Source organism: Poromitra crassiceps, assembly GCF_964638095.1.
Source record: "Poromitra crassiceps genome assembly, chromosome: 14".
In the NCBI taxonomy this organism is placed as follows: Eukaryota; Metazoa; Chordata; class Actinopteri; order Beryciformes; family Melamphaidae; genus Poromitra; species Poromitra crassiceps.
In genome coordinates, this window is record NC_139633.1 from 7,935,034 (window position 1) to 7,961,881 (window position 26,848).

Below are 26,848 nucleotides of genomic sequence, written 5' to 3' on the forward strand. Positions count from 1 at the left end.
TGCACAGGGAGTCAGAGCAGGTCAATATATTTCAGCTGTACAGGGAGTCAGAGCAGCTTAATATATTTCAGCTGCACAGGGAGTCAGAGCAGGTCAATATATTTCAGCTGCACAGGGAGTCAGAGCAGGTCAATATATTCAGCTGCACAGGGAGTCGGAGCAGGTCAATATCTTTTAGCTGTCCAGGGAGTCAGAGCAGGTCAATATATTTCAGATGTACAGGGAGTCAGAGCAGGTCAATATATTTCAGCTGCACAGGGAGTCAGAGCCAGTCGAGTGTAGTTTGAATTAGAGCATGGGTAATCTTTTCCAGGTCGCTAACAGACGGAAAGGAGGTAATTTTGGAGCTGTTTGGCAGCTGGAGAAAGCCAGACTGGGGTGTTAGTGGGAATGCTCTTTTTTAATCTATTCTCATTTTCTTATTGAGTCTCTTAGCCTGCTCTCACTCTAGGTCAGTCAAAGAAAAGCCCCCAGCCTTGTGTCTGGCATCGTGCCTGACATTGGTGACCAAATGCCAAGATGACTGCAGATAGCGCGTGTGAAGGTCGCTTCACCAAATCTGATTTCTGGTTTACTGCCACTGTGCTGCAGCATTTTCTGAGCCATCCAGCCAGTGAAAATCCTATCTGGGTTATAATGGCGTTGATCCAAGTCAAGACCCAGATTTTATTACTATTATGCAGTGTTGGGCAAGTTACTCGGGAAATGTAATTAGTTACTGATTACTCCTTAAGAAAGTAATACAAGTGACTTTATTGATTGCTTTTTCAAAAGTAATTAGTTACATTACTAGTTATGTTAAGTTACTTTTTCGTTTCTTCTTTTTCTTTTTTTTACCCCCGAAAAGGTGACGTACAACCAAGCCAGCTCTTTTTACAACTGAATCCACTTTATTACGGCATAACTGTAAACATTGCATCCTCTCAAACCTGAGGTGATGGGATACACTATATATATATATATATATATATATATATATCCTATATATATATAAAGCAATGGTCTCTCCTGAGTTTTTCTTTTGTTTTTCTGCATAACTAAAGTAACTCAGCGTTACTTGGATTAGTAACTAATATAATTACATTACACTTACATTACTTAGTTACTAAAAAAGTAATCAGATTACAGTAACTGCCAACACTGCTATTATGTGATTGCAGATACCCCCCCCCCCCCTTCATTGTGTGACAATGTTCTGGCCTTTCAGATCAGAGAGCCGGGCAAAAATCTCCTTCAGCATATGAGTAGCGTTCCCTTCTTGAACATATCAATACAACATGATCATCCGTACAGTTCGCCCTCTGCAGGCCCCCAGTGGAACTCGCCTGACTCTGAGACACACCCGTTATTTTTTATTTGTTTATTTGTTTATTTGTTTATTTGTCAGGGACAATGCAAGACAACATTGTAACAAGTTACAGTAACATGAAACATATGCGATGCATAATATATAATAATTTATATAATATATAATTATAATATAGGATAGCTAACTTTGACAGACACGACGAGGCATCTCCGGAGCCTTGGCTTGAACCAAATAGGCTCTCGTCCTCGAGGGAGTATATTTTCAAGATGGCTCAGAAGAACATCTGATGTCTGTCTTCAACAAAGCGATGGCGTTCATCACACACTAAAGAGGATGGTGTGACATCTGATATGAATTCAGCTATGCATCGCTGAAAGCATTCCTGATCTGAGCATGTGCTCCGTGAAGAGAAATAGCAATAAAGAGGGTGTAAAAATAACACCGTCAATATAAAAATGGGGTCTTTATTAAAGGGTCGGTTGTAGTAAAAGGAAAAAAAGAGTATGCGTGTCTCGTGGGTTTTGTTGTATTTTTTATGATCAAGTGCTGCTGGACGACTGCAGAAATGTGTGAGAAATGAGTGTACTGAAACAACACACTGGCACTCTCAAATGTCATGATTAGATTCAAAGTGATTGCACCGAGCAAGAACTTAAAAAATCCCAAAACAGACACGGCTTTACCACAGGTCTGTGAATGATTGTTTTAAAGGGACAGCTCACCCTAAAATCCAAAATACATATTTTTCCTCTCACCTGTAGTGCTATTTATCCATCTATATCGTTTTGTGTTAGTTGCCTGAGTTTTGGAGATATCGGCTGTAGAGATGGCTGCCTTCTCTCCAATACAATGGAACTGGATGGCACTCGGCTTGTGGTGCTCAAAGTGCCAAAGAAATACATTTGAAAAACTCAACAGCATTGTCTCTTTCCAGAAATTATGACCCGGTTACTCAAGATAATCCACAGACTTTGTCTGTTGTGAGCAGTTTCATGTAGGAACTATTTTCTTTTGACCGAACTACACCCGCTAGCTGCTAGCTAGTTCCTACAAAAGAAAATAGTTGGCTAGGCTATACAGTTCTTTAGCTTATTTCTCAAAAACGAATGGCTAAATAAATCTAAACAAGAATCAATTAACAAATGAAATTTAAGATTGGAATTTAAATGGAAAAAACGACTTCCTCGACTTGAGGAATGTCCGTCGACTCGCGCGTCTCCTGACTGATGATTCGACTTTTAGAGGACAACCCCTGGTAGCAGGGCACTGCCAAAGTGGCCTTAGGGATCTCAGGGCATCACGGCCAGAAGGAGGGGCAATGGAGGCCATGGCCCACCCTGCTCAAGACGCCTCCTAGCTGACCCGCCATGTATTGCACCGCTGCCAGTAACGGCACCTGGATTAACCTGTGCACATTGTTCTGCCTCTCTCTCTCTCTCTCAGGTGGTCGGCGGTCTGGATATACACAAAAAGATGGTGGTGGACGTGTGAGCGCTCCTCCACTCACTGAATCCCCCCCTCCGTCCTCGACACTCGCTTCCTCCACCATCTCTGAAGATCTGCTCAAGACGTCCGGCAAAAAACGCTCTCTGTGTAACTCAATGGAAGTATTCTCTCTCTCTTCTTTCTTTCTTTCTTTCTTTCTCTCTCCTCTTCTTTCTTTCTCTCTCTCTCTCTCTCTGTGAAGCCACTTCTTTTCTTTTTTTCTTTCCAAAACCACGGGCCTCGCGAAGCCAACTTTGAAGTGTTACTGAACTGTAAATCCTCTCAATAACCCGGTCGTAGCACTTTAAGAGACTGAAGGACAAGCTATTTCTCATTTGCAAGAGCACCTCTGATTTTGGATGAGGGAGGGAGAGGGGGAGACAGTGAAGAGAAGAGGCTGGTTGGCTTGTTCATAATTCATTCTTTCAGTTTTTTCCCACCCCTGTCAATTTTTTTTGATATTTATTTTTTGTTCTCGTCTTTTCTAAAGAAAAACAAGTATATCTATGTTTCTCTCGTGAGGGGGGAGTGTATAGTATAGAGACACTTGATTTCAGTACAGCTAGACAGTAGGGTATGAAGTGCCAACCAGAACATATCCACAAACCAGTCCAAGTTATTACCCGTCATCACTGCTGTCGTTTACTTCGGAGAAACTGGTTTGTGACACGTCAAACTGCACGATCGCAAAGAAGTCACAACGATATATATATTAGATGCAAAACAAAAATTTTATATATTCTCATTTATTTTTATTTTTTTGTCCTCCATTTTAGCTTCCACTTGAGCAGTTTGGGATTACATCTGTAAAGCTTCCGTCACACTTAGCAAAGCAATTCATGTTTAGTTTTCTTTTCTTTTTGTAAGAAGAGTGCTAGTTTTATTTATATACTTAAAAACATGTTTATATTGTTGGAGATTATCCTTTTTTTGTTTCCTTTCATGAAATTATAAGTAGATAAATGAATGCCAAGAAAGTGATGTCTTTGCAAAACTCATTTGTGGCTGCGAAAGAATACGTGGTTTACTCTCCTTTTTTACATTTTAACAGTGTGCATCCATAAGACAATCCCCGACGCAAAGAACAGCTCCGCACTCACATTGACAAACAAAATGGCCGTGCAGTCATTAAGACTCCATTACATTAAGAACAGAGGCTGGATGACGCAGTGGACTTGCCTAAGAACTAAGAACAATAGCTTTGAGAGTGAGTTTTGGCAAGAATATATACTGTTTGAAAAAGTATATATAGCGACTTTAACAGAGACTTATCTGCAGGCAGCGTTGTTTTTTTTCTTCTTTAAACCGACGTGTATATTAGGTTATCGATGTTTGCTCATCTTCTTAAACGGCAAGAGGGGGAAGGTGTCTCCTCTGCTTCACATGAGCCCTTCTGAATTCACACCTTTCTCAGTGCAGCGCAGGGCGGGTCAGGAACACTCTTAAAAAATCTTAAACGCGTTGGCATGATCATTGTGCAATGGGATAGACTGTATATTTTAGTTTTTTTTTCTTTTCCTTTTTGAACGTGTACATTTCAAAAATTGGCTTCTTCTCCCACTTTTTTCCTCTCCTATCATAATCACCTCATTCAACCCCCCCCCCCCCCCCCCCCCCCTCCCACCTACCTACCCACCTCCCACCTCCCACCCACTAGTACGAGCAGGGAGAAAAACACAACCAAACTTTGATTTCCAAGGGAAAATGCTTCCTCCTATAATGGCATCGGGATAGCTTTTTTTTGGAGAGCGACTGCTGGTTTGAACAGGAGTTTTCAGTCAGAGATGTGAATCTGGAGCTGCCCTGGTGTCCCCCCCCATCCCAAAGCTCTGCACGGCTTGGGCCTCCTGTGCTTGCATGACATGGAAATATTTTTTTTTGTTGTGCATGTAGATCAATTTTTTGAAATAATCCTCTTGTTTACACATGGATGGTGATGTTAATATATTTAAGAATTTAATGGTATACAATATGGATGTTGCCAAACTTTGGTAAATGTACACATATTATGAGAGGTAATCCAAATGAACTGAACTACATGTAACTTTTTGTATTTTACCCGGGTCAGCGAGATGCTTCTATTCCAGTAAAAGTTGCATATCTGATCCTGTCTCAAACTGCCACACACTGTACTCAGCTTAAAGGGGAAAATTTGATGTTTTTTTTTCTTTTTTTTCTTTTGTATATAAGTATTTGTTAAATGCAGTTCTGGCTCTCTGTTCTCTGTATAGTTCAGACCGCGCTTTAGTTCGTAAGTGCTACTTTTTTCTCTTGAGGGATTTGGGTTCTTTTAAGTTTGTGTGGGGGAAATCTGAAACAATTTAAGTTTGAGAACCTTTTTTTTCCTCTTTCTGCATGCTGCATCTTATGCTGTGGGACTGTTGGAAACTTGATACTGTATGAAAATAAAAAAATTTAAATAAACTTTGAAATGTTGAAAGTATTGGTTTTCAGTGGTTCATCGGCAACCCTCAGTTCTGCTCTGTGTAAATTAGTAAATACTGTACCTGTACACTTTAGATTAGATCATTGGACCAGGCACCTGGTGGTCCGCCAGAGATTTTTTTTTTTTAATAGACAAGTTTTTACATTATACACATTAACCCTGATGAGTAGTCGGATTGGGACAATTTTCTGAAATATCGTGAATTTACTTTTAGAGGCTGCAGCAGGCTCCGTTTTAAAGCCAGAGTGAAGTTTCTGGTTTATGAAACTAACATCTTCAAAGGGGTCCTTTTTTACAGCCTAATATTGGCATGTGTGTGTGTCTGTTTTGAACCAGCTAGTAGCCTTATATTGTCATTTAGCCTTTCTGCTGCTATTGCATGGGTAAATTGTGTTAACCGTGTGTGTGGGGGTTGGTATACGGCGTATACCAACCCCCACACACACGGTTAATACAATTTACAATACAATTCCACTGCGTATACTATACGCAGTGGAAGTGGTCCCTGGGAAATTAGGTTTGGTAAGTAGTGGTACTTGGACTGAAAAGTTTGGGAACCCCTACTTTAGATATTATTTTCCTTTAGTTTTCTAACATCTAATGATGCAGTAAGGCAGTGGTCCTCAACATGGGGTCCCATGACCACCAGGGGGGCCCTAGCAAATTGTTAAAATTCACAATAATTTAATTTACACCAAGTAAACAATTGGAGAATGTAGAAGAATGACTGTTTTGATCATAGTTTATCTCTCTACCTACAATAGACATGGAATTCTGGATTAAATCATATCTAACAAAATATATATTCTCAGATTTGAGTCAAATCTCATCAAATTGGGGTCCGTTGCCCCAATGTGGACTCTGGTGTCCTTGATGAAAAAGTTTTGAGAATCTCTGCATTGAGGCTTTTATTTCACTACATTATGATTCCACTGACAATAAAATGTGTTGTAAATGTGCATAAACTGGTGATGTGAGAAAGGGATAGGAAATGGCCAACTTTCTTTATAAATAAATTGAAAACAAAAAATCCAACTGATAAACTTAATCCCGCAGTGACAAGCTCTAGCAATGAACTAATTCACCAGTGGGATTTGAAATTATTTATTTACACGTTCATATCAACTTTGTCATTTTGCCTCGTATTTCGGAGTGACAGATCCAACAATCAACATGAGTCCGGTGTAGAGAAACCTGAGAGATGTCAGTCCAAACGTCAAAGGCAACCAACAGTCTGATCAACACAGACCGAGGTGGTAGTCCCACCAGCCAATGAGGGAGAGGATAAATAACACGCAGCATCCAATCAGTCTTCAGAACCTCTCGGCTGCCCTGCTGGCCACCGCCCTGATGTTGCCGTAAACCTTTGAAGGTGGACTTCCTGCAGGGAAAAGAAGAGTTTAAAAGGTTGTTCCTGTCTGCCCCCCCCCCCCCCGGCTCGTCATGGTACGGTCCGATCCCCCCCGATGACCCGGCCTACATAGAAGGATAAGACAACACTCGCGTTCAAATTTAGCATTGGGTCCAGTTCTATTGAAGTGAATTGGACAGGCAGAGTAAGTCCCACTATAAACCATCATATCTGTGTCGTTTCACCTTTGATTGAAAAATGCTTCCAGAATAAAGAAAAGACTGATCTTGATAGGGCTGCAACTAACAATTATTTTCATAATCGATTAATCTGTTGATTATTTTCTCGATTCATCGATTAGTTGTTTGGTCTATAAAATGTCAGAAAATGGGAGCAAAATGACGATCAGTGTTTCCCAAAGCCCAAGATGACGCCCTCAAATGTCTTGTTTTGTCAAATAATATCAGTTTACTGTCATACAGGAGTAAAGAAACCAGAAAATATTCACATTTAAGAAGCTGGAATCAGATAATTTTGACCTTTTCTCTTAAAATTGTACTCAAAACGATGAATCGATTGTCAAAATAGTTGCCAATTAATTTTCTATCGACTAATCGATTAATCGTTGCAGCTCTAGATGTTGACTGATGTTTTTGTAATGTGTATGTATGTAAATGTGCATATGTGCACATGTGCAAATGTGTGTTTGTTTAATGTTTTCCTCATTGGTCTCCAAAACAGATCATGTCTCTGTCCAGCAGCTGCATATAGCTCAACTCAAGTCGCTGGTTTGGTCCAAGATGGAGCTAGATGAGCTAACTAACTACATCATGATACAGGACCGAACATGCATTTTCTTTCATCTGTTGGAAGCGTTTTTCAATCAAAGCTGAAACGGCAGAGATATGATGGTTTACAGTATAGTGGGACTTGCCTTGTCCACCCCATTCATTTCAATAGAATTGGCCCCAATGCAAAATTCGAACCCTGTGACATAAGTGATGTCTTATCCTTCTTTTTAGGGTCCTTATTTTGTTCCAGTCCTTCCTGTAACTATCTACATTCAAAAGCCTTCTCCCTCTTACCTAAAATGAGGTTACATATCGCTGTCCGGGCCATCTTGATGTTCTGGAAAGATCCTAATATGTGTATTTTTCTGATCAAAGAAAGACAAACAAAATTAGTTCATTTGAATGTAAAACAAAATTCTCAAAATACTTGTGGTTTCTCTATGGCTTAAATTAATGCACACACCATGTACACCCTACTGCCTGAAAAATACAAATATTCCTTTCAAGTAGGGCTGCACGGTTAATACTACATACTGTATATTTATGTTTCTACGATTAATGATTGTGTAATCCTGAAATATTAATCTTGTTTGTTAGTTTCAATTCCACTGAAAGGGTGGTATAGAGCTCAACAGTAGGGATGTAACGATAACCGGTTTTAATAATAACGTGATAAAATTCCTTGCGATAACGGTACCGTTTCAAATTTTCATTATCATTAAAGCCGTGGTACTGTGATTACAGTGATTTGCAAAACATAGTAAATACTGTCCATCATCAACCAAAGTTGGCAACAGGCTCCCAGATGCAAACGTGCAGCCTTGGAGAAATTATTTCAGTGAGTATCAATCCTTTTTGTGTCTGAGTTTTCAATATAAAACTTTGTAAAATGATTTCAGTGAGTCTCTCAGTACTTTTTGAACATTTTCAGCAATTGACCGTGATAATACAATAACCGTGGTCATTTTGGTCACGATAATCGTTAAGTGAAATTTTCATACGGTTACATCTCTACTCAACAGTCACGTGACATTGTGACATCACCTTGGGTTCCGGTAAGAGTATTTCCCCCTTCATTGTTCCTTTTCCAGAGAATCAAGACCATAAAACATTTGATTTAGAGTTGAAAAAACAAGACTGTACATATTATATTGTAAGAGTGAAGAAACTACTCATCACATAATCCATTCCGGCATTTCCGGCCAATCACTTTAGCGGATGGTTGAGTGACAGAGCATCTCAGCCAATGGGAGAGCACTCTGAGCGGCAGCGGGGTGGGACCAGGGGTCTGAGTGCCCGCCATTAGCCTATTAGCTCAATGGCTAATGTTATCATAGATAGATCACGATCTACCTACTGTATTTGGCATCCCTGTCCTAGATCATCAGTCATTTGGATATGCTTTGGTTTTAAACCAAATTACCACTAAACCAATTAACACGAGGAGACTCTGTGCAACGTTTGGGTTGTAGCTGCACTCCAAATACAATAAAGTGCTAATTATTTATTAGAATTTTGTAAACAAAGACCAAAATAGGAGAGTAAGACAGTAAAGTAAAAACAAGTCTTTCTAGCTGCTGCCACTTTGAGAAATATGGTGCAGAGAAAACGTGCAAATGTGCAATAAATCAATTTTGCTTCCAGATACCAAAACAAATAATTGTGACTGATAATTGGATCACAAAATGACAAGAGTAAAAGAATCGTGACGACCATTGTCGTCATAATGGTGCGGCGCTGCTGTGAAAGTACCGGGGGAACTCACGTGTCTGCGAGCACGATGCGAGTCTTGGTGACGTTCTCAATGGTGAATTTGGTTTTTCCGCCCTTCCCCGCTATCCTTCCCACGGCTCTGGATAAGTGGTCTCCTTTCAGCGGTTTCACTGCAGAGACAGACAGACAGACAGACAGACAGGAGACACACACAATGAGCAGTCGCCAAGAGAGCCCGCCTCCAACGCACTGTGCAGCGGGGCGGGGCAGAGGTGTGCAGACCATGTGACCAGCTTCATCTTACCGTCTGTCACATCAAACGTTTCGAGGAAGAGCTCGTCTAATCTGATGAGAGCCAGAGCATCCTGTGGAGGGAGGGAGAGAGAGAGGGAGGGAGAGAGAGAGAGAGGGAGGGAGAGAGAGAGAGAGAGGGAGAGAGAGAGAGAGAGGGAGGGAGGGAGAGAGAGAGAGGGAGAGAGGGAGGGAGAGAGAGAGAGGGAGAGAGAGAGAGAGAAGGTTAGCATACAATGTAGGTTTCAGGGATCGACATTCACTAAACTTCAAGAATCAACTCTCTGAAAGTCGTTATGGGGCTAAGCGCTATTATAGACTTTACAGTAGTTCCTGGCTAGCAAAAGTAAGTAAGCTTCAACCAATATGGATGAGTTTTTGATGGCTGATACTGACATATTTTTTAGACTGAAGTTGCTAATAGCTGATATTTTGTGCTGTGTCTTCTGATCACATAAGTCAGGTCAGGGTGGAGACGCCTCTGAAAGCGATTGATTTCATCATGAGACACTAACGGCGGGGACACAGCAGAAGCGTCTTCGTCACAGAGGCAGTTTCATTTCGGCGTCCTTAACAGACCAGACCGATCACGCCGGCCAAGTCACGTCCGTCTCACGTCCTGCAGCGAGAGTTTCCACGTCTTGTCTATTTTGGTTTCGAGCCGCGAGTGGCCACGTGCAGCCGGGCATGAAGTCAGTGCAAGTTGTGACGGGGGCGGAGCAAAACAAAGCGCTGCTCCAGCTCCACGCTTTCCGTGACGCGCTGCTTCGGAGGCCTTTCTGGTGTGACCCAGGCGTAAAAGGCGAATCCGTCTAAAAATCTGTCTAGCCCTAATGCAACGTTTTACCATCCACCATGCACTTTACCCAGGCTTTTGATTTCAGCGCTGCCGGTGCCCCAAATATTTTATACAGGCTTGACTGTCTGACAACAATAGCCACGCCCCCCAGCCTAAAGTAGAACACACAGCGCTCACTAAAACGTTCCGTTAGTGCGTTACTCACCTCAACCTGGAATCCCAGCACAAACGCTCGCACAAAATCCGCTGCTCTTGTGAGGGAGGCGATGTCCTGCGTCTCTTTGCATGTCTGAGAGAAGGAGAGGCGTGCAGATGTGCCATGTTATACACACAATCAACCATGAAAAACTATAGAGTTGCTAATTAATGTAAATAAGCATGTATGTGTCATATATTACAATTGAACAGCTATTACGGTAGTAGAAAAACAAAAACAAAAAACAAGTTGACTGATGTGTACTGATGAGCTCAGGAAATCCTTGTAACTTACTTTAATTTCAACATTCCTCGTTTTGAGGTTGAATCTGACTTGCAGCTGCAGGTTCTCTACGATGGGGGTGAAGATCTTCAGCCAGTTCTCCTTCAGAGGTGTGTATCTGTGAGCTGGGACTGCCACTTTGCGCAACTCATCTGATCCTCCCTGAAACCAAGTGCCAAATTATGTCAAATAGGGTTGCAACTAAATTATTTTCATTATCGATTAATTTGTCGATTATTTTTCTTGAATATAAATGGGAGCTGGGGCTGTGTCTCTTTTTTTTTTTTTTTTTTTTTTCAAACAGACAAGAGAACATTGAATATTGGAACAGACATGTGCTCATAACAGAAAATAAATTAAGATTGACAAGTATGATGGTACAAATTACAGTCGAGAATCAAGTAGCAATGACAAGAGTGAAAACAAAAACAAATTATTCCTCTTTAAATAGTTCACAATATAATTTGACAGTTTTATGGGGCTGTGTCTCTGTCTGTCTGTCTGTCGCACTGATGACATCAGTCCCACTGACGACATCATCAGTGGGATGTCATAACCCACTGATGACATCAGTCTCACTGAATTTGTTTTCGATACATTTTCAATTGACTAATTGTTGCAGCTCTAAAGTAAAATGGTCAAATCTAACCTTAGTAACACATTGTCTGAAACATGAAAAAATAAGGCTTTATTAGACTGATCATTTAATACTAAATATTTTACTGGCTGAATAATTACAACAATCCAAAACTTGTATTTGCAGAGAGTGACGTCAGTACTGCTAAATTGCGCAAGCGCACTTCCATTACTGACAGAACAGCTAGTAGTTAGTGAGGAAAAACTGACGACAAAGCACGTACTTGACAGCTGTTTTGGAAACATTTTAAGATAGAAAAATCACATGCGGCGTAATGGTCAGCGTTATAAATGCCAAACGGTTTGTTACCTTTAGTTTGTCGCCTGACAGAGGGGGAAAGTGGGGTCGCTTGGGTGCCACGGAGTCTTCTGTGTCCATGCCCGCTCCATCGTGTCCCAGCTTTCGTTTCTGGCTCTTTTTAGACTTGACCTTAATGAACGAGTCTTCCCTGCAACCGCTGTCCGAGGCCGCGGCCACCTCAGGAGCGGAACTCACATCAGTGTCCATGTGGAAGACGCTTTAAATCACACTAATAATAATAATAATCAGCACAAACAGCCAGACTGGAGCAGAGGGAGCAGAGAGAGAGGCATGAGGCTGTCCTCGTGCAACGAACGGAAAGGACCCAAACAGCAACTTCACCCTCGCCTGCAGGGTGAAACCAATAAAGCAATGCGTATTAATTCATGTAACGTATCTGTATTTTACTAGACTGTAGCTAGAAATCACAACAATGTCCATTTAGTTTGTCTGTGTGCGTTAAATACGTAAAAGGCTGAGTTGAATTTGTGCATTTTGTCAGGCATCTTTTTGGGCAGCCGCACGCTCAGCTGTAGCTGTAGGAGAGGAGGGGTCTTTCACCTCATTTGTTTTGGCAGGTAGGTGTGCTCTGCTCGCTCCACCAGCCCGTTTCTCTCGGTCAGAAAAGAAAGATGTCAACGCCACTCGAAAAGCCTCAGATCATCGCTCACATTCAGAAAAGTTTGAACTACACCATCTTCGACTGTAAATGGATCCCCTGCAGCGCCAAGTTTGTCTGCCTCGGCAACTTCCCGAGAGGGACGGGAGTGATGCAGATCTACGAAGTGCAGCACGGAGAACTGCAGCTGGTGAAGGAGGTAAAACATTACTTAACGTCTGGCTTACTATAAGCTATATAACGCTAGGTTAGTACGTTACCTGTGTTGTTATCCTTTCTCATCAGGAATATAACATGGCTGAGCAATGTTTTTGGCCAATCCGTGGGCATGGGTAGCTAGTTAAACTAACGTTAGCTAAACTAGCTAAGCCTTCCAGAAAGTCTTGCTAGGTACTCGTTTCCATAGCAACAGGCAACATAGAGGTCATCCCCACAGTTTGATTTTTGATTCATTGTAAATGTATGTAGCTAGGCAATCAGTCCAGAGACAGTCAAGGGGTAGCTCACCCCCAAAGTGAAAATGTTGTCCAACACAGGTGTTTAGTCCATATATAACACACAGGTTGCCAGCACAACTCCCTAGGGTAGGTTTGTATTTTTATTTGGGGGGGGTGAACTATTTTCCTTTATTGTACACTGTGTATTTACTGAGGCAAATGCAACCCAAATGGTAGGTATGTTATGCTACACTTCAGGCTTATTTAGGCTACGCCTTTTATTTTGCTGCCTGTTGCTTTGCCCCATCATGTAGTGCAAACTCTTACCTAACCCTGTCTCTCATGTGTTTCAGGTGGAGACGCCAAAACCCATCAAGTGTGGGACATACGGCGCCACCTCTCTCCAACAAAGACACATAGCGACTGGGGATTTTGATGGAAATCTCAACATATGGTATTTTGTCCAAATCTGTTGAGGTCATGTCCTGTCAGCTGTGTCTTGCCAGAAGTGTTCAAATGAAAATGACTGTACTGCAACTGCTCCTTGATTGTTCTCTTATACTGAATTAATTTCTCTTAGGATATAGTGTAACCCAAGTGCACTACTTGTTTAGCCATATTGGGTTTTTAGTTGACTTTAATTTATACCAATTACCATTTTAAACAGAAACCAGTTTACTTGCTAATGGTAGCACATTAATTCCAAATTATTTTCAATAGGTTTAATTGGTCAATTGGACTTGGCCCCCTTAACGGAAACAGTTTTCAATGTTTTGAAGAGTGATCACTTTCTAAATTGACTGAATGGAAAGTGAGTTCACACCAACCATTTTGTTTAGCGCAGGGGGTCCCAAACTTTTCTGTCCAAGTAGAACTACGTACCAAACCAGATTTCCCAGGGACCACTTCCACTGCTTATACCACCCCCCCCCCCCCCCCCCCCTTCCCCCAATAAAATACACGTAAATGACTTTTATGACTTTTGGAACGTAAATGTGTTTTTTAGAAAATGCTTCAAAAGGCATAAAAGTGATTAACGTTCATGAAGATTATCCTGCTGAACCCAAATTTGCGTTCCCATAAACTTTTGTTAACCACAGACAGACCTTATTTTATGCATTTAAGTGAAATCCCCGTTCTAAAACCCCATAGGCTTTTCCCCTGACCAACCAAAATGGCAGTGATTTCTGGTTAACCAGTACCTGCGGTACTCTGCGTATATAGTAAAAACCACAGTTTAGTTTAGTGTATTGATTTATTGGGTGCAGATGTTTGTCTTCTTGTCCACAGGAATCTGGAGCTGCCTGAAGTGCCGGTGTTCTCCGTCAAAGCTCACAAAGAGATCGTGAACAGTATCGATGGCGTTGGAGGCCTTGGGATTGGCGATGGCGCTCCTGAGATCGTCACGGGAAGCAGAGACGGTAAAGGCTTGGAGAGAGAGGTTTGACGTATGGTACAGCCAAAGTGGTTTGCGTGGTTGACACGCAAAAGAAAATAAATGAAGACGTACAAAATACTGATCTTGGGGTGAACGTTTATGATATTAGCTTAAGTAAAAAAAAATTGCTTAGTTCCAGAATCTAGACATGCACACACACTTTGTTACTGTTTTTTTAATTCCATTTGTGATAGGTCATGTGAAGAGTTTTTCTGTGCATGCAGGGACGGTGAAGGTGTGGGATCCCAGGCAGAAAGATTCACCTGTCGCCAACATGGAGCCTGTGGAGGGAGAGACCAAGAGAGACTGCTGGACAGTTGCCTTTGGTGCGTAAAAATAACAGCTGCCAAGGTGGACAGCACACACTGCATCTACTGTGGTAGCCAGGGTCATCTTTATATGTGCTGTGGCCTGTCGTCTAAAATTCAATCACTTCCACTGCCCTGGTTTTTCCTGCTGGGATTTGAACCGGCAACCCTCTGGCGACAGGCTCACTTCTCTGCCAAGCCATGGTTCATGTCCTGAACAAATGTGGAGGTTAGAGCGTTGACAGCTGATACTAAAATGGAGTTAAACCTTTGTTTGGACTGTCTGTGGTCTTCTCCAGATTCGGCATGAACACAAACTTGTGGTGGTGTTTTTCCCCATGGGCAAAAAGTAGACCGGGACATGCACATCCAAACTATACATGACAGATCACCAGGTGTTCAGCAATTAGCAATTAGAAAAGTTAAAATAAAGATGTACACACATAAGAACGTAGGCTATTATAGACACAAATGTACAGATTCTAACAGTATATATATACAGTATAGACAAGCAGGACAATTATAAATGCCCCCCAAAAGGGAGTAGTTTTTGGGCTCTGCTTTACAGTAGTCAAGTAGAATTTGTAAGAGGCCCAAAACAAATACATGCGAATGAATTTGAGGGGATTGGGCCTTTAAAATCATTGAAAAGTCCTTGAATTTGATGTGTGGGAACCCTGTTTTAATCCTGTCAAAATACCAAAACGGCCTCAAAGACGCTCATTCATCATAACTGAAAGCATGGACCACGGGTGAAATAGACTTTACATGAAGCTGAACCTCTGTTCATTTGTCCGTCTCGATACAGGCCATGCCTTCAACGATCAGGACCGCTGCGTGTGCGCCGGCTACGACAACGGGGACATCAAACTCTTCGACCTGCGGAATATGTCCCTACGGTGGGAAACCAACATTAAAAATGGGGTGAGCTGAACAGTGGGTTTGATATGGTAACACCTGCATAACGTAACATAATAAATCTACAAATACTGTAATTAGCATCCAAAGCCTTTGAAAGGAGAATTCCGTTTCTTTACAACCTGGACCGATTTGTTTCTCATGCACTGAACCGATCATTTGTTTTGAACTGCGACCTGAAAACGGGCCACGTGAAATGCTTGTATTTACGTCCTGTAAATATCTGATTTTCCGAGACGCAGCGGCTCACATTATTATATCATAGACACAATGAGAAAATGAACGATCTATTTACCTTGCGCAGCTGACTCAGCTGTTTGCTGTCCGTCACGTTGGTAGATAGCAGATAGCAGGCAGCTCCTTGTTGTAAAAAAAACGGAATTCTCCTTTTAAAGCATGTGATGAGGAGTGAAGTTCTGGATGTGGTAGTTTTTCCAAGACCACGTCTAGTCGGGAAAATGAGAAATCAAATTGGCCGAGTGATTAAGCCGACTCCGCTCTGAAACAAAAACTGTAGTCCCAAGATTTATAATTGAAGGTTTTCATCCTTTATTTATTATTATTATAAAAGGGAGCATGTGGGCAATCTCTGTTCTCTGTTCTCTCTCTGTTTCAAATTTTGTCCCACTGATGATGTCATCAGTGATGTCACTTGAGCAATTGTGCATTGTGACATCACTGATGATTTCACCAGTGTTTCAATTTTTGTCCCACTGATGATGTCATCAGTGATGTCATAAATTGATGTCATCAGTGATGTCATAAATCACTGATGATGTCATCAGTGATGTCATACATAGACATTGTGACATCACTGATGATGTCATCAGCGACACACACACGAGAGAGAGACTGAGGGAGAGAGGAGGGGGAGAGGAGGGGGAGAGAGGGGGAAGAGACTGAGGGAGAGAGAGAAAGGGGGAGAGAGAGGGAGACATTGCACGCGCGCCAATAGGGCAGGCGAGGCCACGTTGCGGCCGAGCAGCGTATGCGAGCTGCAGGGTGGGTGAGGCCACGCAGCGGGCGAGCCTAGGGATCGAGCGCGCGAGATGCCTAGTTATGATAAACTCTCCAAACATGTATTTACTGCAACCTGCACTTGAACCAGATAGACCATCAGAGGGACGGACATCGAGCCAAGATATGCAGATCTTTTCCAAAAAATTAGAATATCATGGAAAAGTTAGTTTTTTTTCATAATTCCTTTCAAAAAGTGAAACTTTCATAGATTATAGAATAGATTCATTACACACAAAGTGAAATATTTCTAGCCTTTATTTGTTTAATGTTTCATAATTTTGGCCTACAGCTCCAGAAAACCCCCAAAACAGTATTTCAAGAAATTAGAATAGTGTGAAGAAAATCTGCAGTTACTTCTCAGTTATGACTGACTCCAGCCTCAGTCCACTCCCTCTGAATCTCCGCCAAATTTTTGAATGGTCTTTGCTCGACAATCCGCTGAAGCCCACGGTCATCCATGGTATTTCCATGATCTGTACATGGCCTCCAAGCACCACTCTTACACAAAATCACAAGGGAACACTGAGGTGGATGGAGGCATCATCTCCTGTGTAGAGGCTTCATGTTAGAAAATCATAAGCAAAGCGTTGCACTGCTGCTATTACCGGACGTCTACGCTTCTCTTCTTCATCACCTCTCGAATGCAGATGAACCTGTCAGGAGAGATGGAAGTCCATTTCCACACTTTCTGACGTATGGGAAAAGAGCTTCTGGCTGAGTCGTGCCGTGCGATAAACGTCCCGGCAGGGAGTGACTGTTATTCTTTCTCGCCCGCCTCACGGCCAGGTGTGCTGCGTGGAGTTTGACTGTTCTTCTTTCTCGCCTCACGGCCAGGTGTGCTGTGTGGAGTTTGACAGGAAGGACATCAACATGAACAAGCTGGTGGCCACCTCGCTGGAGGGAAGTTTCCACGTCTTTGACATGAGGACCCAGCACCCCACCAAGGGCTTCGCCTCCGTTTCCGAAAAGGTAATTGAGCCAGGTGGAGAGAGAGAGAGAGAGCCAGACGCATGTTTGGCTCCTACAGATGGAAAAAGTGTCAAAAAGGTTATTTTTTCCCCCAGCATTTCAGGCTACAGAGGGAAACGGGGGGGGGGGGGGGGGGGGTGTCACACGTCCTTTTGGCCGTTTTCACAGCTGGAAGTGTTTGTCTAACATGGCTCCGTGGCTGTGTGGTCACTGGCCAAAAACCACACATGAGGAGAGAAAACTTTTGGCTTTTGGATAAACGGCTAGAAAAACACTCTTTCACCAGCGTTAGGGATTCAGCCCGGCGTGCCAAGTTGTTTGGTAGGTCTGAGAGATCAGAGGTCCCCGGCCTTCTCAATGTTTGTCCAGTTCTTCTGAGCGATCAACAGTTGGCACATCAAAATATCTCCAACCTTGATTTATGAGGTTCTTCTGTCTGATATTTTGGTCAAAAATGTGTTATAGTTACTGTGGCTTTTTTTTTTTTTTTTTTTACCTTTATTTATACAGGGGGAGTCTCACTGAGAGCAATGCTCTCTTTTTCAGGAGTGCCCTGTTCACATTCACACACACATTCATACCTGGAAGCTGACCAGTACAACCACAGTCTGATATGCTGGCCACTGAGCAGCTCCACTGGAGCGGTTGCGGGTTAAGGGCCTTGCTCAAGGGCACCTCAGTGGTGGTAATGAGGGAGGGGCAAGCGCTGCCTTTTCACTTTCCCCACCCAGATTTATGTTGCCGGTCCCGGGGATTGAACCGACGACCTTCCGGTCACAAGCTCGCTTCTCTAACCATTGGGCCACCACTTCACCACTGTGGCCTCTACAAGCAGCTTTACATGTGGCTGATGTTAGGTTTTTGAAAATGATTTTTGAAGCGAGTAGAAAAATTGCAAAATGGGAATATTTAAGGGGGCACAGTTGGTTTGGGTTCGATTCCCACCTGGGACGCTGTGGGCGCTGAGGGTGTGTCTTCCCCCCCCCTGCCCCAAATGTCTTCAGTGCCCACTGCCCAGGTGAGCTATCCCGTCAAAAAGGGCCTTTCTGTGTAGAGTTTGCATGTTCTCCCCGTGCTCCCCTGGGGTTCCTCCATACAACATCGGTATGGACCCCCACTCAAAACATGCAGAAGATCATCATCTGACCAGTGACAAACGTTTTGAAGTTGGTCCCTGGGCGCTGTACACAAGAAAGCTGCACTACTCCTGGCCTGCCCCCCCGGAGGAAGGACAAGCCTGGATGGGTTAAAAGCAGAGACAATATTTCACCGGCCACTGTCGGCGTGTGTGTGGGTAGTCTGGAAGGTTGAAACTGAATTGATCCTTTTGGACAGACAACATAAAGATAGATTTAATGTAGTTGTGGAGTCATTTCACCGACACAAATCTTAGATCAATCCAGTCAAGAAATTATTGTCTGGCAAATGTATGGAATTTTGAAATGGAAAAATGTTTATGAACCCCTGTGCCTTTAGCATACATTCTTCTGGAAGTAAATGATCTTTCCTCTCTTATTTCAGGCTCATAAATCAACCATCTGGCAGGTGAGGCATTTGCCTCAAAACAGAGACATCTTCATGACCGCAGGTGGAGCAGGCAACCTACATCTATGGAAATAGTAAGCGGCTTATCTTGACCTAAAAACGTGTTTAAAGCCCACGTCAAGATCTTGAAGAGTATCCTGTAGAGTATCCTGTAGATATCCTGCAAATATCCTTTTGTGAAAAGTAACAAAGTTACCTGGAATTCACCTGAGCAACTCAAAATGATGTCAATCAGATCTGATAGATCAGATCTACTGCTGGCTGATAGATCAGATCTACTGCTGGCTGATACATCAGATCTACTGCTGGCTGATACATCAGATCTACTGCTGGCTGATACATCAGATCTACTGCTGGCTGATAGATCAGATCTACTGCTGGCTGATACATCAGATCGGCAATACGTCATTTTGTCAGCAGCACATGTTCCCGCCCCCTTTTAGGGGGAAAACACAAGCCTCTTCCCGTTGACTTCAATGTAAAATAGCACTACCAAACAAATGATAGAATATATATACGCGGAGCCCAGCGTCGCTGTACTCGGCTACTTGGCGGCTACTACTAGACTGACGAGTCACGTGACATGAGTCACATGATTTTAGATGGGTCAAAGTAATATTAAATATATAATAAAATAAAAATAATATTTCCGGTATATCTTGCCCATTCTATGGCCAGACGAGTTGTAATATGTTGTCATGTCATGGTGTTTTGGGGTCATTAATAAACGATTGATTGTTCTTTTTCGATACTTTTTTGCTGTTTTACATTGAAGTCAACGGGGAGATGCTTGGCGAGGCCTAATTGCCGATCTGATGTATAGCATCATTGTGTTTCCATAGTCGGTGCCAGCTGTAGGTGATGCTCCTTCTTGAGATGGATGTTGGATATCTCATTTATTATTTAAACTAGTTAAAAGGAAATTACTCAGTATAATGGCAAAGAAAAATCATGATGGTAAAATCCATCCACACCATGAAGCATCCTACTACTATCATTGGAGAGGTGTGTGTGTGTGCCCGTGTGTGCCTGTGTGTGTGCCCGTCCGGAGTTGTAAGGCACACCGTTGCTCCAACCGCCTCCAAAATGTGCTGAGGCACTTTCCAGATTCTGGTGGGGGGCTCACCTATGGGGGGTGCTGCCCATGGGTGCTACAGTGATATTTTACACCTTCACTGATTATGTCACAATGTCTAAATTGCCCATGGCGCATCGTCTCCAGGGTCTCCGCCCTAGACTTGAACGCGCGAAGCTTGCGACATTTCGAGTTCCTCCAATTTCTCTCTTTTTAAATGTGTGTGTGTGTGTGTGTGTGTTTTTCTCTGGTTTCCAGCGAGTACCCTGCTCACAGAAGCAAGAAGGACTCGGACGACGTGGACATGGGCGTGGCCGGCTCCGTCAACCTCTTGCAGAACGTCACTCTGTCCACGCAGCCCATCGCCAGCCTGGACTGGAGCCCCGACAAGGAGGGCCTGTGCGTGTGCTCGGCCTTCGACCAGTCGGTGCGCGTGCTCATCGTCACCAAACTCAAACGCGTGTGAAAACCGAAACGCCACGGCACCATAAGCAGACGCTTAACTGACAACTCAAGAACGTGAGAGATGGTGTGATTTAATTGTTTCATTGCCTTTTTCTGTGAGGCTAAATCGCAGCCCTGGTTTTCTTGTGGGCTTTTCTTACACGACAATTTCCTACTGCGGGTCTTGGAGGCTGCCCCATCTAGATTTTGCACATTTGGCACCCGTCTTCGGACTTCATCTAACCGCAGAATTGCTTAAACTCAAATGGACTCGGGAATGTTTTGTTTGGACTCCTCTGGTCTTGTCCTATTAAAGGATTTCCCTGAAACAAAGTGCGGTGCCTGGCCATGCCCCGCCCCGGCCGCAGGCAAACACTTTATCCTCCAGGATCAGTGCAGAGAAATAGCCGTGTTCACACAATGGAAGATTTCCTGTCTTGTCCAAAAGCCTCTGCTGGGATATGAGTCACGTAAGCCTCTAGCTTGGAATAATACTGTGTGGGGCTCAAGATTTCTGATTTCTGCTTTTTCTCTTATCTGCTCTGCTGGACAAAATCTTTTGTTGCAATGTTTGTGATTATGTGCTGAAGCACCATGAGTGAACTTTGTGGGTACTCCAGTTTTGTCTATTGTTTATTATTGTTGTGACAGCTGTGAGTTTTGATATGACATATTTGTATTGTATTTGTTTTTAGATTAAATTGATTTCTCTTTTTTTGAGAAAGAGGGAAAAGTGCATTTTCTCTGTGGCATCCGACATGAATTGCTTTTGCTGACATCTGGGGGTTAAGAGGATGACGGCGGGCAGTGACATTAACAACACACAAACCAAAGTCAAACACAGTGTGGTTAATCATCTCATAGTCAAACACAGTGTGGTTAATCATCTCATAGTCAAACACAGTGTGGTTAATCATCTCATAGTCAAACACAGTGTGGTTAATCATCTCATATTATTTCCTGCTGTTCCCACCCAGCAGTTACACAGTGCAGATAATAATACTCACACAGGTCATTTCCAATGACCCCTGGGCCCTGGCTAAAAGTGCCTTTCCCATCAACACAGCACACAAGGCTTTTGGATTTTGTACGAGCAAACTTTCTGTTCAGCTGACTTGCTTAAGGGTTCCAATCAAAAAACACAAATACAGCCATTCATCGCAGAGTTAATGTCCTCCTCATATCCAGCATTTGAACTTGAAGAAGTCCTGCAGGTCCGGATCGTCCACTGGTCTCTCATGGATCCGGGCGTAGATGCTCTTCAGAAGCTTGCTCATGGACTTCTCGTCCAAGATGTCGATGTATTTCTCTATGCAACCTTCAAACAGCCACAGAGGAGTCGATTCAGAATTACTGCAGTCACAGCGAAACATATGTGAAGATTATCATTTCAAAATGGTGTAGATCCATTTGGGGGGAGGGGAGGGGGGGGGTTACTTACAGCTGATTACTCAATATTTCATAGATTTGATTTGGCTCAATATTCATAGATAGCTTAACAACACCTTCAAAAGTATGTTCAATATCCAGTTTCATTTTTGAACAGCAACAGAGTGTTACATTGTTCAAATGCTGGCGATCTCATTTGGAAATGAAACACTTTGTATGTCCTTCAATATAATTGACTAAGTCTCACATGACTTGTGTGTATTCTAGAGCTGTCTGACATCACACTGCATGTACTGTATGTACTCTATGTAATATGTCATGCTGTCTATCTGGACATTGCACAAGCTGAATCTGATACAGTTCTATAAATAGCATACAGTTCTATAAATAGCATACAGTTCTATAAATAGCATGACACATTGGACAAATCTGCTCATAGTGGCATGTCACATGGGCCTGTATGCATGACTTCCTTTCAATTGACAGCTACAGTATCTGAGCTATCTGACTTTTCCTAATGTGGTAAGCGCCACCCATCTGGTATTCCTAGGGTTCCCACGGTCATAGGAAAAGTCATGGAATTTCCGAAATATCTTTTTCCAGGCCTGGAAAAGTCATGGAATTAACAAAATCCATGGGCGTTATGGAAAAGATGTGTTTTTCTGTTGACGTCGATTTGATAATAGGCCTAATAATAAAAAAAGGGTATCAAAGTTTTGAAAAAGTAATGGAATTTGTTGTGTTTAATGAAATTATACATGATATACAAATGTAAATTGCTTGTGAATTTGCTGTATGCTGTGAATTCTAATTGACTATTCATGCTTGGCATTCTCTTGCCTATATTTCTTGTATTCTTTATCTTTGTTTTTTCACCGTGTTCGAAATTAACTACTATTAACTGTTACAGTAATAATCTCTTGTTAAAGTAATATGATGGCACATTTATTTTCCGTAGCTGTTGAAATAAATCCAATATATAGAGGTGTGTCCTATTTGTTCAGTGTAGTAATAATTTCTGGTATTGATTCAGAGTCACCGCCTCACATCACATGGAAATTCTATTATGGATCCTTGAAAAGTCTGTTCATTTTCATGAGGTTACTCACTGGCCTTAAAAGAGGATAATAACAACAATACTACTACGACCACCTACTACTACGGCGGCGAATACTACTACTAGTAGTACCACCACCACCGCTACTACAGACAATAATAAATGAAGGTATTCACTCAGGCCCATGACTTTGCCGTGGGCCACCAGGCTGGGGGCCAGCAGTGGATGCTCGTACAGCTCCAGGGTCATCAGGATGCGGACGATCTCTCCCGTGATGAAGGCGTCGTCGAGGCTCTGCTCGTCCACGGGCTTCAGAGGGAAGCTGCAGTACACCTCCACCGCAGCCAGGGGGTCTGACGGCTCCAACAGCTCCACCAGCTCAATGTAGGCATCGTGGACCTGCGGCCAGTCAGTTGATCAACCACATCTTACTGGGCACAACATCCAGGCAGGGAATTCACCACCAGATAAATCTAATCATGCTAAATCTAAATGCTTGTAAATTTGGACAAACTGGACAAAAAGGGAATTTCCTACCAACACTGCCTCTGTTAATTAGAACTCACTGTCACTCCACCATCTGATAGAGGTACCGAGGCGGTGATAGATTTCATTTGTTTCAATTTCTTTTAGGAGTGAAGTTTCTAGTCTGACTGTACCAGCATCTCTGCCAGCTTTTAATCTATTGTAGACCTGATCAGAGACAATCAGTCTGATTAGTTAATCAGTCACATTTCAATTTGTACTATATTGGATTTCTACGACATATATTGGATTCCCCATGACATATATTGGATTCCCCATGCAGCTTATGGAGCTGGTTAAAGTATGGCATTGTAGTTGGGTGAAAGTTTTGTATCTCTAAAGTCTAAAACATCAACTTTTCAGGAAATGAAAAACTAAATTGCTTTCATAAAGGGTTGAATAATTTTCTCAGGCCATATTGGAGCATGGAGTCCTTCCATTAGATTTAAAAGATGAAAATCACCTAAAAGTGGATTGACACCATTGGTTGGTTGCAATAATTTGTGATCTAGAAATTTGCGCTTACTTTATTGTAAGCTGAATAGACCCTTCTCACGGTGGCCATTTTGTGTCGAAAAGGCAGGGTAAACACAGGTGCAAGCAAAACACTAAGGAGGGTTTCAAACTTCCATGATTGGAATTTGGAAACCCTCATTAGTCCTTTGCTTGGACCTGTGTTTACCCTGCCTTTTCGACACAAAATGGCCCCCGTGAGAAGGATCTATTGTAAGAGCATCAGCTAAATGTAACAGATGTCGACTGACCCCCGGTGCCATGGAGATGACGTCTCGGTAGATCCGCTGCGCCCGGTCCAGAGTGTGCGCCGAGCGGGACAGGGCGCGGGCCAGGCCCAGCCGCGGGACGTGAGACCTGCGGTTCACCGCACTGGCTGCAACACTCACACTGTCCACAGCAGACTCTGAAACCCACATACTCAGTCAGTCAGTCACTGGATACAACACAATACACACATCTGTATTCAAACTGAAGCAGGAAAAGACTGCAGAGGTGACACTCACTGACTTGACTTCATGTCATATCAGATCGCATCACAATTAAGGCAATCTGCTGTTCAGTATATTGTTATTGGAAGGCGAATTGGCGTTCTCTAACATCTAACAAGTGTGTAAAAAAAAAGCTAACTATAATTTCATGTTTCAAAAACATCACAGCACAGTGGCTTTCCTGTCCACCGTTTCAAAAGGTTTAAAGACACCATCATGAGCAACTTAACAGCATATCAGATCTGTTCGTCTTCTAGGTCAGTGCTTCTCAACCATTTTGAGTTGCAACCACCCAAAAACTTTAGGGTGCCATTTGCGACAGTCTTGTTTAGACTTACCCTCTGCTGTCTTGACAGGACCAGGACGGTCTTGTTTAGACTTGCCGCCGGGGAGCTGGGTCTTACTGCTGGGCTTGCTGGGAGATTTGGCTGCTCTGTCTGGCTTGGCTGCTGCTCCAGCTCTCCCCCTACAGGACAGAAAACATAATACATGGTCTCTAATGGATGAAAATCTGAGTAGGAAGAGTCTATGCTGATGTACAGTGGTAGGTTTGTGTTCTCACAGCCATATTGGGTTGAAATGTTACATAAGCATAATCACATTTTTGGAATTTAGTTTACTGGGAAGAAGATGCTGTGTGTGCGTGTGGGTATGGTTTTCCTGTTGTCTGGTTTTTGTCTTCTCTGCAGATATGGCAGTCTAGTTTTTAGGATTTGGGGAGGATACTTTCAAACCAATTCTTGATTTCCAATTCTTCCTCATTTCTACATTGAGTAGACAGCAGTCAGTAGCAGTTGACTGGGAGTAAATATGTATACTATCTTGAATAGATTGAAATAAACGTGATACAATAATACTATCATATTATTTAATTACAATTCATTGTTTCAGAAATCCTAGATATGAATCAATTCCACACTTTTCAATCCAATGCAAGAAGATAATGGGTCTACAAAACTGCTACAATAAAATAAGTAGTAGTGTGCATCAGAAATGAAAAACAACAAAAAATTATATATTTTTCTGCAATCCTCACATTTTTTCAAGACCTGGAAATTATCCTGTCAATTCATTAATTTTCAATATACTTTTCCAGCCATGCAGAGGAACCCTATGTATGACTGGGCATGGATATGACTCAGGAGGACACTGGGCATGGATATGGCTCAGGAGGACACTGGGCATGGATATGAGTCAGGAGGACACTGGGCATGGATATGACTCAGGAGGACACTGGGCATGGATATGACTCAGGAGGACACTGGGCATGGATATGGCTCAGGAGGACACTGGGCATGGATATGGCTCAGGAGGACACTGGGCATGGATATGAGTCAGGAGGACACTGGGCATGGATATGACTCAGGAGGACACTGGGCATGGATATGACTCAGGAGGACACTGGGCATGGATATGACTCAGGAGGACACTGGGCATGGATATGGCTCAGGAGGACACTGGGCATGGATATGAGTCAGGAGGACACTGGGCATGGATATGACTCAGGAGGACACTGGGCATGGATATGGCTCAGGAGGACACTGGGCATGGATATGACTCAGGAGGACACTGGGCATGGATATGGCTCAGGAGGACACTGGGCATGGATATGGCTCAGGAGGACACTGGGCATGGATATGACTCAGGAGGACACTGGGCATGGATATGACTCAGGAGGACACTGGGCATGGATATGGCTCAGGAGGACACTGGGCATGGATATGACTCAGGAGGACACTGGGCATGGATATGACTCAGGAGGACACTGGGCATGGATATGACTCAGGAGGACACTGGGCATGGATATGACTCAGGAGGACACTGGGCATGGATATGACTCAGGAGGACACTGGGCATGGATATGGCTCAGGAGGACACTGGGCATGGATATGGCTCAGGAGGACACTGGGCATGGATATGACTCAGGAGGACACTGGGCATGGATATGACTCAGGAGGACGGAGCTGAAAAGGAGCACTCGTCCTCAGGAAGCCTCCCCTGAATAAATACATGGTTAAAAACCTGGTTAAATGCAGAACGGGTTGGGCCAAAAGCTGGCCTCCAGCTAGCATGATGACTCACCTGGCTGCGGTGGGCGTGGCAGCTTTGCCCCCTCTAGTGTGGGAGGAGTTTTGGGCGGGAGGCTTGGTTACATTTGCTGTGGCCCGCCCCCGCCCACGGCCCCCCCTGCCCCGCACGCTGCCTTTCTTGGGCACGGTGGCATCAGAAGACCCCTTCCCCCCCGCCGGCTGGCTGGCTGCTCTCTGCCTCTCCACCTCCAGCCGCTCCTGCCACCACCTCTGCTCTGAGACAGCAGGAGAGGAGAGGACACTTTGGTCATGGAGGACATCTACAAAACACTATCATCATTCAATACTGTATCTCCTAGTCCCACGACCTAGTTAAGTTATCCTTTATTTATCCCCATGGGGAAATTCATCCTCTGCATTTGACCCATCCTCTACTAGGAACCGAACTATAGGAGCAGTGGGCAGCCACA

At 43.2% G+C, this 26,848-nt stretch overlaps 3 protein-coding genes across 3 annotated transcripts in view; 2 read left to right on the forward strand and 1 right to left on the reverse strand.

The window, feature by feature from the left end:
• Positions 1-5,224, forward strand: part of LOC310789563 (calcineurin subunit B type 1) — a 64,987-nt gene extending 59,763 nt beyond the window's left edge. Inside the window, exon 6 of the mRNA XM_083651202.1 lies at positions 2,753-5,224. Coding sequence (XP_083507328.1) covers positions 2,753-2,800 — 48 coding nt within the window. The 3' untranslated portion in view covers positions 2,801-5,224. The remainder of the gene's footprint in view (positions 1-2,752) is intronic.
• A 1,110-nt stretch (positions 5,225-6,334) lies between these two features.
• Positions 6,335-11,901, reverse strand: pno1 (partner of NOB1 homolog). Its single transcript, XM_083650898.1, has 7 exons — positions 11,610-11,901; positions 10,676-10,825; positions 10,391-10,474; positions 9,400-9,460; positions 9,148-9,265; positions 7,677-7,747; positions 6,335-6,621 (listed from the first exon to the last, which is right to left on the reverse strand). The coding sequence occupies exons 1-7, from the start codon at positions 11,805-11,807 to the stop codon at positions 6,554-6,556; spliced, it is 750 nt and encodes a 249-aa protein (XP_083507024.1). The 5' UTR covers positions 11,808-11,901; the 3' UTR covers positions 6,335-6,553.
• Positions 11,902-12,197: 296 nt separating this feature from the next.
• Positions 12,198-21,318, forward strand: dnaaf10 (dynein axonemal assembly factor 10). Its single transcript, XM_083650504.1, has 8 exons — positions 12,198-12,418; positions 13,010-13,110; positions 13,947-14,077; positions 14,319-14,420; positions 15,211-15,326; positions 17,175-17,309; positions 18,831-18,928; positions 20,188-21,318. Exons 1-8 carry the CDS (start codon positions 12,233-12,235, stop codon positions 20,393-20,395), a joined length of 1,077 nt encoding a protein of 358 aa, XP_083506630.1. The 5' UTR covers positions 12,198-12,232; the 3' UTR covers positions 20,396-21,318.
• The last annotated feature ends 5,530 nt before the right edge of the window (positions 21,319-26,848 follow it).